The sequence below is a fragment of the Alosa pseudoharengus genome, unplaced genomic scaffold, assembly GCF_046254945.1.
Source record: "Alosa pseudoharengus isolate Yale_2024_CS ecotype anadromous, Long Island Sound unplaced genomic scaffold, YU_APseudo_1.1 YU_APseudo_1.1_scf_11, whole genome shotgun sequence".
In the NCBI taxonomy this organism is placed as follows: domain Eukaryota; kingdom Metazoa; phylum Chordata; class Actinopteri; order Clupeiformes; family Clupeidae; genus Alosa; species Alosa pseudoharengus.
Genome location: NW_027468576.1, coordinates 33582137 through 33592507, shown reverse-complemented (window position 1 = coordinate 33592507; position 10371 = coordinate 33582137). Strand labels below are relative to the sequence as shown.

Sequence of the window (10371 nt, the reverse complement as noted above, 5' to 3'; positions counted from 1 at the left end):
CTACACACTCCAGTCTACACCCTTTATTTGCCTACCTTTATAATAAATACAAATTGTTATTATTATTATTATTATTATTATTATTATTATTATTATTATTATTATTATTATTATTATCAGTAGGCCTAGTAGTAGTAGTAGTAGTGATAGGCCAAGATAGATAGATAGATAGATAGATACTTTATTGATCCCCAGGGGAAATTCAAGGCCTCAGTAGCATACAGACACACACACATTCACTAACAGCAGAAAAAAGTAATTAAAAGTATATAATATAAAAAACACAACTAAGCAATAAGGACAGTAGAAGATAAAGAATATACTAAATATACTAAATTACAAATGATACTAAATAACACTTAATCTAAATCAATTCTAAAAACAGTATCCACATAGTGGGTGATTAATCAATCAAGAGGCGCTTGCAATGACTGAGGCAGGGACTTAGTCTGTGATTCTCTGTGCATAGTAAGGTAAGGTAAGGTGTTCTGTGTGAGTGAGTGTCATCATGGTGATGGTGCAAATGAGTAAGTCCAACAGTGCAACAGTGCAAGAATAAAGTCTATATATATCTATATATATAACTATATTAAGAAAAGGTATAAGTGTGGCCACAGTTCGGCTGTGACATAAAGGTTATGCATATGTGCTAATATAGCACACAAACGGTGAGGCAGAAAAACAGTGGTAAAAAGTGGCTAGTGGACAGACAGTATCCAAACATGGAGGGGGTGAAGAGGCAGACAAACTATGCGGAGAAGTCTATCTTTCCTCTTCCCTTAAGGGCCTACTAGTAGTAGTAGTAGTGATAGTAATAGTATTCACATTGTTGTTGTTTAAAATCCACTTTAGAGTATCTATCAAATTAATACATTTATAGAAAATACTGTGAACTGTATATAGAAAACATTAAATAAAGTTTAGGCATCTAAGGCATTATTTTGCTGTATATGGTATGAATGTAATTATTGGTGTGCATGTAATTATTGGTTTGTATGTAATGTAGCCGAAGGAATCATACTGGCACAAGCTCTACAGTTAGCCTTAGTGTTAATGGATATTGTGTCACACCCCTGTTTTCTGTGTAGTAAACAGACAAAGGCATCCACATTCACAGCAATACAAGAGTCATAATATGATTTAATGTGCATGTTTGACTCCTAGTTCTCTTGCAGTCGGTAGCTTTTTGTTGCTGTCTTTCTGTCATACCAGAAGGTATTTCCTTGAGTGAACACCTCTGGTTTTGCATTGTCAGCATCCTCATTGTTTCCAGAGAAGAGGAGGCCACTGTCCTTAACCCCAACATTGGCTGTGCTGTTGTTTACTCAAGAGGCAAGGTTGCCTGCATGTGACCTCTGTTCTTTGATCCTGCGACACATGACTTTTGACTTACTCATTTGCACCATCACCATGACACTCATTCACAAAGAGCACCTTACCTTACCTTATGCACAGAGGACCACAGGCTCAGTCCCTGCTTCAGTCATTGCAAGCGCACCTGATTGATTAATCACCCACTATGTGGATACTGTTTTTTAGAATTGATTGAGATTAAGTTTTATTAAGTTTTATTTAGTATAAATTGTATTTTAGTATATTTAGTATATACAGTCCTTATTGCTTAGTTGTGTTTTTTATATTATATACTTTTAATTACTTTTTCTGCTGTTACTGAATGTGTGTGTGTATGTTGTCTGTATGCTACTGTGACCTTGAATTTCCCCTAGGGATCAATAAAGTATCTATCTATCTATCTATCTATCTATCTATCTACATATATGTAACGGATGCCAGCTAGCTTAGCTGTGCTTGTGGAACATTGGTAAACCTCACTCCCCGACGCCTCAAGAGTGCTGCTGGCATGCGAGCCATTAGCCTGGGCTCAACTGTCAGCACGCTCGCCTCCCGATCCGAAGTGCTGCTGTTCGCGGGTTCAAGTCCGGGCGTGTGCAGGGCTGAATCGCGCAGGTTCAACACAACGCAGGTTTCATATACCCACTCTTAGTAAATGAGCCTCATCATGAAACATTGTTCTTGTAACATTGTCACAATATATACCAAAAGGGAAAAATTGCTATCAAATATACTGTTTCTAAAATATGCAGCTCCAAGCAGTTGGTAAGATGATATCAGAGGGTCTAAACCACCATATGAAATTAGTGAAAAGCATCACTCATTCTGTTGGATGAAAACATAAACATTCAGAACCCCGGTGCAAGGATGCTTTGCCTTGCACTTATAGTAATGCACAATATTTGAGGGAAATTAGTGTTTGCGTTTCTCTGCTTGTGTGTGCCACTAACAATGGCCTAAGAATGCGGTTCTGGGAAGGCAGTGCGGTGAGAGAAAACTAGCCTTCCGTTTATGGGAAAGTCCTCGGTGCTGGTCAGGAAGTGAAAGTGAGTTGAGAGACAGAGAGACAGACAGCATGGGTGTGGGGGCTAGAGACTGAGAGACTGGCAAAAAGCCATGTGTAATTTCTGATGGAGAAAAAATGCATGATTCACTCTGATGCCATTTCAGATGATTGTGCCCTTTTGATTAGGCCTACGACTTGTCTTCTTTGTAATTGTTTTGCAGACTGCATGTTTGGTTTTAAAGTAGCCTAAATGTATGACAATACACAAATCAACAATTGGTCTAGGTTAGTCTAGGTAGTTAGTCTTAAAGAAACCGTAGGCTATGTAAGATTGTGGCCAAAACTGCAATCACTTTCAAATTAATGTAGTGTATCCCCCTCCCTGACTGGCAGAGCTGGCAACCCGGATGCCGAAACACTACTGACTTTGTGATTAGTAGATAGGTGGAGGGTGGTGCATCAGGCCAAAACACAACATGACAACATCAACATCAGTTGAGGGCTGCAACTTCACTTTTTACATGACAATATCCTGGCCGGACTACTGTTGTTAGTGATATAAGTATTTAAAATGAACATGATTTATTAATGTCTAGTGACAAATCAGGGCCATTTTATGATTAATTGATATACATTTAGATAGATAGATAGATAGATAGATAGATAGATAGATAGATACTTTATTGATCCCCAGGGGAAATTCAAGGGGGAAAAAAGTTCATTTCTTACATACGGTTCCTTTAAGTTTGGCATGCAGAGGTTAAAGCAACATTGCTGTTGCACGCACGCTATTTGTTTATCCAGCACCGACTTTGCAAATAACGATGTCCACACACAAGGTAGAGAAAGTTGCCTGATTTTATTAAAGTATGATGTATTGCAACATCAGCTGCAAGTCAAATTTGTAGTTTCTTATGTCTCAATCCACCGAACTACAGATCCGCTACCCGATCTGGCAAACTTACATAGTGCGGTTATAGCCGATAGAAGGCCGTGAAGCGAATGCAAAAGTGCCGTTCACCCTGTTACAAGTTCACGAACCACTGAAACGATTTTGGAAACATTATTTTAAGGTACAAAAAACTCTTTGGTGTAGCTCCGCCTCCTCAGGTTCACAACAGCCCAGCTCCATCTCCTTCAGCTCTAAATATTATTATTCCACTTGAATCATGTTTCATCTCCTGGCAAATACATGGCATATGAGACTGACTACATTCCACCACAGTTTGCCTTCACCGCCATAATTGCGACTAAATTACCGGCGGGATGTCTGATCTGCAGCAATGAGGAGGACACGCAAAATGTAATGTTGAAGACATCTCGAAGGTAGATCATTTTGAGAGTGCAGATATATAGCCTACATGCAGACCAAATACATTTAATGCAACATTGTGGAAGTTACTATTAAGTTGCCCGGCGATTCAGAACATTCCGCCAGTTTTCATGAAAATTGGGCTTGACGTTTTGTGTGATCCTCAGGGGGGAAATGAAATCGCTATGGAACATTGCATTTGGACACTGGGTAAAAATGTGCAACATGTAGGCCTAAGTGTCCCATTAGCTAACTTTGATTAATTCGCTACAGGCGTCCATTCGCTACATTTGTTGATTGGAAACCATCCAGCGCGGTAGTCATAATTTTAATTCGCTAGAATTGTTCTGTTAATGGAAAGAATCCCATCGCTCAAAATGACATCGAATTATGAGTTAATTAATTCGCATGAAAATCTTATGGAAAAGTGTTGATGATACTTTACCCAAGTGACCCGATAAGGTAAACCAGGCTACTACAGCACAACGTGTAGGCGCTTGCGCATGGGTGGCAGGTTGCCAATGCCAGACAAGTTCAGGGCAGGCTAACAGCGAGTGAGTAGGCTATGGCAGACGTTCTGAACAAAGTTCCCGACGTTGAAATAGATTCCGACGGAAAGTTCAAATACATACTGGTGAGGTTAAAAGTGAAAGATGGAGAGGCTCACAAAGACATTGTTAGAGGCACGAAAAGTGCAGAATTCCACAGTAAGTTTGCACGTAAAACGTCGAGATATATGAGCTTTCAATGTTGCTTTATAGTTGAATGAGCTGCGGCGTAGCCTGCCTTAAAGGTAACTGAAAATAATTTGAGTCGGCATAAGCAGGACTACACTAAGCGAAACAACCGACAACCCTCTAACAAGTCAACTTGAATGAGAAACTGTTTTGAAAGAATATAGCCTGCCTAAGAAAACGTTATTTTGGAGAGTATTTCCATTGGTTAAGAGTGGTTAACTCACTTGTTTTTACTCGCTGTATCATGAGCCTATTTTGACTAGCCTACATTTAGGCCACTGGTTGTAAATTCGCTTAAATATATTAATAGGCATAATTAAGCCTATGTAACGTTTGCCTAGATATTATAGGCTTATTAGGCAATCATATTAAGAGTTTTTTTTTTCACCTCTGCTAGGCAAATACATTAATCCTGAAGGTAATAATAGCCTATGTGCACTGAATTTGTAGACCACATCTTTGAAAAAGTGAATCCAGCCATGCAAGCCCTTGGGCTGGAATGTGTCTGTCTTGGGGGAGGCAAGATTGAACATAGCAATCAAGAGAAGAAGCTGCGGGTGTTTGGAGAATCAACTGTAAGCATTGACAGTAAGCCATACAGTAGCCTAGTATTTAATAGTAGCCTACATCTATTCAAATAACAACAACACACATAGTGTCTGCATTGCAGTATTATATACATTGAGTAAAACACCTAGTTATTGCTATGCTGCTTTATTCAGTTAATTTCATTGAAAATGTGTTTTGCTTTTAGGCTTGTGGTTAAATTGACATTTGCTTTACTGTGTGCAGGGCTATGGAAAGGCTGATCATGCCGTGACAGTGGAGAAGCTGAAACCAGTATTCAAGGACTATGAAATAACCTGGTCTGATGATAAGAAATAAGATTGATCTATATTTCTGTACTTCTCTTTAGGGATTGCTAATCACAACTGAAGCCATTTGAAAGGCTAGTGCTGTTCCCGAGAGCCCACTGGACATAAAAAAAAGATATAGTTAAATGTTGTGTTAATGAATTAATCATTGTCTCAAAACTCTAATTTGTTGAGTGTTTTTTTTCCCCTTTAAGCTCTAAGGGAAATAAAAGGGATAATATTTTGCACAAATAAATAATGGCCATCAAAGCAGTTTTTTGACGTGTTGATCTCAGGGATGACTAACACTAGTGATGCAGGGCAGCAGTCCTCTTTGTTTGCAGAGTAGTCCAGGGGCTATCGGGCTCTGCAGAATGTCTTTAGGAAAACACACCCCTCTTTCCTCTGGTTTTAGACAAAGTGACAGAATCTGCTACTTACTTTCTTAATCTTACCTCACTAGTCACTTAGATGGATTGGGCCATCCCTAAAGCAAAATGTATGGACAGTGATTATTTGCTTTGTAAAAGGAACAATATTATTAGAGAAAGAAAATCCTTGTAACAGTATTTTAATAGTAAATAGAGTAGATCTCAGAACATTAGCAAAAGTGAAACTAAATTTGAGTTGGAAGCGCTCCACCATTTGATGATATTTAACCTGCAGAGGAGTTGCTGCTTACATCTTGTGACCATGCATCTTCAGCTGTGCTTTATATGCACCTTTTGCTTTAGACAAGGTTTTTCTTGTTCAGTGGTGTAATGATTTTTAGAGGGTGTAAAATAACCGTTTTTGGATCATGCGCCAGACCACACCTTATGTTGCTAATTACCACCCCCCTGGGCGCAAGGTTTAATAAAAGAGGAGCGCATGGTGAAAAGTCAACACTTTATTGAGTGTATGATAAGAATAAGCTTTGCGCTGGGTGCACAATAGAGCCCATAGTCTCCTAGTGGAGGTAATAAACAGTTCAAACTGAACACTAGCTGTCCATCTATGATTCAGACCCTGTTCATGCAGCCAACTTTAGAAACCAACAAAAGGTATTTATTTTCTATTCACACAATTTTCAGCAGTTATGTGTTTTCATTAATGAGATGAAAACATCCACACCTAATGGAAAATAGTGGAAAATCCATCTAAAAGCTCCCTGTGGGATTTCTGTTCCATTGTTTTCTCCTCTCATGTCCACTTTTCAGATTTCTATCAGTATTTTTAAACATTTCCATCTGAGAGACAAAGGAAATGATAACTCCTTCTCTAAATCAAGATAATACTGATTCAATTGTAGCAAGACTTGGTCTGGTGTACATATTGTAGATCTTCCTTTCCTTCCTTCCACAGATCCGGCCAAACAATCCCAGCATGCCCTTGTATCCTAAGGTCTTCAGAAAGAGCATAGGGCTTTGACTTGCCATGATCGGCTGGAGGGAGGCTGTCTGCAGACAGGAAATTCCTGTCATGATTACTCCAAGCCCCTTCACTAGGTTGTTAGAGTGTAAACTGTCAACTAAATGGGTCGATCTCACAAATCAAAAATTGGGGGGAAAGGTAACGTATCTCATTAAAACTGTGAACAAAGCCATTCTTAACTGCTCATATCCTCAGCCTAATATTAGACATATTCAATTGGCAGTCTGCTTTGTGTTGTGGAATTCTTTGCCTCCGCCTCGTCCATTAATTCCGTATATCGGGACACCTCGTGGCCGTTATCCTTAATTCTCTATCAGTGTTACAGTATCACCACCATCACTGCCTCGTTGTGAAACCTGGCCTACTCGCAATACTTCAGGGGGTTGTGCTGTTTCTGTGCCTCTGCACCTCCTAAAAACCTCAGAAGAGGAAAATATTCCTGCTTACAAAAGTCTTGTCTGCCCCGTTTCTCCTGAAACCCTGCAAGGAGTAGAAGACTATTTCAAGAATTAGACAAAGACAATAGACTATTTCTTTGGAGATGAAGTTACATTCTTACATTGATGTTGAGTTCATTGTGTGAGACAGAGTAAACAAAGCCTTTCGACACCCCCACTGCATTGGTTCCCTTGCTACCAATCAGTTGATTTAAACTAGTGTTTCTCAAAGTGTGGTCTGGGGACCACTGGTGGTCCGCAAGCTATCCCAAGTGGTCCACGAGCAGACGTGGTAAAATATAATATAGATGAGTTGTTTGCAGTATTGAACCAACTTGTATGTGAATCCAAACAATTCTGCAACACTGCCTATGTAAGCTATACCAGTTAAATCATACAGTATGAATCCTCTGACACAATGTGCAATGACAATAACCAAGGTGGTTAAGTGAGTAGGTCTATTGTGTAATATACTGCTGAAGTAGGTCTACTGTTTTTTTAGCTAGGTGGTCTGTGATTTTTTTTTTTATTGGTTAAGTGGTCCTTGGTTTGAAAAAGTTTGAGAAACACTGATAGAGGTGGTGTCCAGTGCTTGGTGTGGCCTTCCAGAATGCTGTCATTTCTGCAGTGAAAGCAAACATTTTTGGTGGTGGTTTTCAGTTTCATTTTGTATTTTATTTTTTGAAGTGGATAGGAACCATGTGTATCAACTGAATGAAAAAGGAATTCCCTGTAACCTTCCCAATTAAATGGAAGTTGTTTCAAAATGTCTGGACCTGTAGCATGGATACTTCTGTCCTCCTCTGGCTTTAGAACCATGCCACTGTAGGTATGGTGAGATGTGTAACTAATCTAATATTAATTGTATACATTAATTGTAACTATTTGCAGCTCATTTTCCAGTTCATTCATATTTAGATTTGTTATATTTTATATGATTGAAATGCTACATAATGCAGATCATAATTGGGTTGTAAGACAGTTACCTTTGTGCCCTAAAACTGAGCCAAAACAGAAAGCTAGAATAAGAGTGGTGTGTGTGTGTGTGTGTGTGTGCCCACATAGCACATGCAATAATAGAAGAGACTGGGTAATGCTTCAGAATTTATTGATAGAAGTTGAGCTGAATGGGTGAAATGATTCTCAACAGCATTTAGAGCTGCATGCAATTAAAAGATGGAGCCTATAGATCAACAAAGCAGAAAGCTACTGATAACTGCTGAGTTAGTCCACTATGCACGCACTGCGTAATGAAGCTGACTTCACTGACAGCACTGGAATCTGACATCATTCAGGGCAGTGTCGTCTCCCCAGCCCTGTGGTCGTTCGACTTTCATCTGAACACCGCAGATTCCCCTTCCCCCAGAGCACTGGCCACTCCATCCACCCCATGTGCCCCAGTGCATGCCAGCACCCGTCAGAACCTCTCCAGTGCTGCACCGGAACACAATGTTGTTGGCAGCCGTGTCATCTCCACCACCCTGAGGACGCTCCACGCGGAGTCTGAAGGACGTAAGGTATCCATCATTGCGGCACACCTTTGCTGGAGTCCACCGCCCCCATCTACAAAAAAAGAAAACAAGTCATAACATTCGCCAACTTAGCAGTAGCTGGTCAAATAGACTCGAATTATGCTGTCCACAGGTTATGAACCTACCGTCCATATGGTAATATTGAACGAGTTTGTGTGTGTTTGCAAAGAAGTCCGATTGAATTAAGTGCCGTGTCATCTCCGCCGCCCTGTGCCCTTTCCACCTGAAGGGGCAACCAGAAAGGCAACCAAGGAGACAGTCAAGACAGACTCTGGTAATATCATGAATGTAGGTGTAGATCATACAGCATTGCAATGTTGCAAGATGTAGTGTAGAAAGGTAACTAAGTACATAGAGTACTGCACTGAACTACTATTTTGCACACTACATTTCAGAGGGAAATATTAGAAATATATTTGATGGACAGGTTTAGTTACTTGTTACTTTAAAAGATTTAAAACTTTCGGCGTCTTACCAAAAGTAATGTAGTTCACGTTTCAGATGTGACAGCTACTTAAAATAGTGATTAAACATGTTAAACAGATCCAGTATCTTACCAAAATGCAATGATTAAAGTTCAAAAACTGAAAACAGATTTATTTCACCTTAAGACAGAAGCCAATAGCACGATAGCCACAGGGGCATTTTGTCATGCCACCCCATCTGCCCCAGCGTCCTCCATTGGTGACGCTGATGAGGCTCCCCTCTGCAGGGAAGGCCAGTGGAAGGATGACCAAAAGACCAAAGATGAGAGACATCCCTCCTGAATTTGCAAAAGATAATCCTAGAAAGGGCATAATTTAGCACAACACAATTTATATTTAAAAAATGTCTTAAATTATTAAAGATATAGCCTACAAGTAATTGTTTCTTAATTAATAAGGAGGCACATAAAAGTTATTTTGAGACAAGAAATCCTGACAAGGAGATAGTGAGCATTAGAAAAAAGATAGAAGACTGCTATTTACCTGTAGTCCCAGATGATGATATTTTTCTTCTGTGATCTGGTTGCTGTGGTAAAGATAGAGTGCTGCAGTGGACCTATATATCCATTGTAATGGTGATTCTGCGTAATATGTAAATATTTCACCAGAAAAATGTTTGGTTGATTGAACACTACAAACATTGACACCCAAACATTGTTTTACACATCAGCCAACAGAAAGCAGTTTGTCACACTTGGTCCACATCAGTCTCCCAAGTCCCCTGTCACTCATGGTGTCCCCCAGGTTTTGTACAATACAACTCTGCAGCCAGGCTCCTCACCCAAACGATCTGCACACTGAGTCTTAGATTCTTGCCTTTGAGGATAGGACTGTGCCATGGGAATGGATCAAGAAATGTCCATGAATAGTTAATGAATATAGTATTTATGGTGTACCATCAGCAGCACACACCACAACTTTTGTAACAACAAAAAAGAAACATAAAAATGTAGCAGAGCAGAGCAAAAACAGTTGATAGACCATAGTTCATACATCAGAAAATTGTTTTAAAAAATGTAACGATCTTGTTTTCACTCCTATACGGACTAAAGAATAGGTTTGTCCCAAGTCCAGTTCAGTTTTGATTAAACAAAGCATTGCGGATTTTTAGAAGTTTTATGTAAAGGATGTCACTTTAAATGCATTCATGCACTGAGAACTTCTTTGTCTGTGTGCTGTAGCATAGCGTTGCAAGGTATAAAATTAGCCAAAAGTTTTGCCCAGTTCATTAAATCAGTATTA

At 39.5% G+C, this 10371-nt stretch overlaps 2 protein-coding genes across 2 annotated transcripts; one reads left to right on the top strand and one right to left on the bottom strand.

Moving 5' to 3' along the window:
* Nucleotides 1–4194: 4194 nt before the first annotated feature.
* On the top strand, nt 4195–7887 carry LOC143117307 (14 kDa phosphohistidine phosphatase). Its single transcript, XM_076278940.1, has 3 exons — nt 4195–4378; nt 4859–4983; nt 5201–7887. The coding sequence occupies exons 1-3, from the start codon at nt 4237–4239 to the stop codon at nt 5291–5293; spliced, it is 360 nt and encodes a 119-aa protein (XP_076135055.1). The 5' UTR covers nt 4195–4236; the 3' UTR covers nt 5294–7887.
* Nucleotides 7888–8203: 316 nt separating this feature from the next.
* On the bottom strand, nt 8204–9681 carry LOC143116482 (vitelline membrane outer layer protein 1-like). Its single transcript, XM_076277679.1, has 4 exons — nt 9613–9681; nt 9250–9428; nt 8770–8867; nt 8204–8675 (listed from the first exon to the last, which is right to left on the bottom strand). Exons 2-4 carry the CDS (start codon nt 9400–9402, stop codon nt 8375–8377), a joined length of 552 nt encoding a protein of 183 aa, XP_076133794.1. The 5' UTR covers nt 9403–9428; nt 9613–9681; the 3' UTR covers nt 8204–8374.
* Nucleotides 9682–10371: the final 690 nt, after the last annotated feature.

What these genes read in the sequence shown, in the direction of transcription:
- LOC143116482 (XM_076277679.1), bottom strand. Translation starts at nt 9,402, where the DNA reads ATGTCTCTCATCTTTGGTCTTTTGGTCATCCTTCCACTGGCCTTCCCT. An exon ending in CTATTGGCTTCTGTCTTAAG is followed by an intron (nt 8,868 to 9,249) that starts GTGAAATAAATC and finishes TTGCCCCTTCAG; the next exon opens with GTGGAAAGGGCACAGGGCGG. An exon ending in TCAATATTACCATATGGACG is followed by an intron (nt 8,676 to 8,769) that starts GTAGGTTCATAA and finishes CTTTTTTTGTAG; the next exon opens with ATGGGGGCGGTGGACTCCAG.
- LOC143117307 (XM_076278940.1), top strand. Translation starts at nt 4,237, where the DNA reads ATGGCAGACGTTCTGAACAAAGTTCCCGACGTTGAAATAGATTCCGAC. An exon ending in GAAAAGTGCAGAATTCCACA is followed by an intron (nt 4,379 to 4,858) that starts GTAAGTTTGCAC and finishes CTGAATTTGTAG; the next exon opens with ACCACATCTTTGAAAAAGTG. An exon ending in GGGTGTTTGGAGAATCAACT is followed by an intron (nt 4,984 to 5,200) that starts GTAAGCATTGAC and finishes TACTGTGTGCAG; the next exon opens with GGCTATGGAAAGGCTGATCA.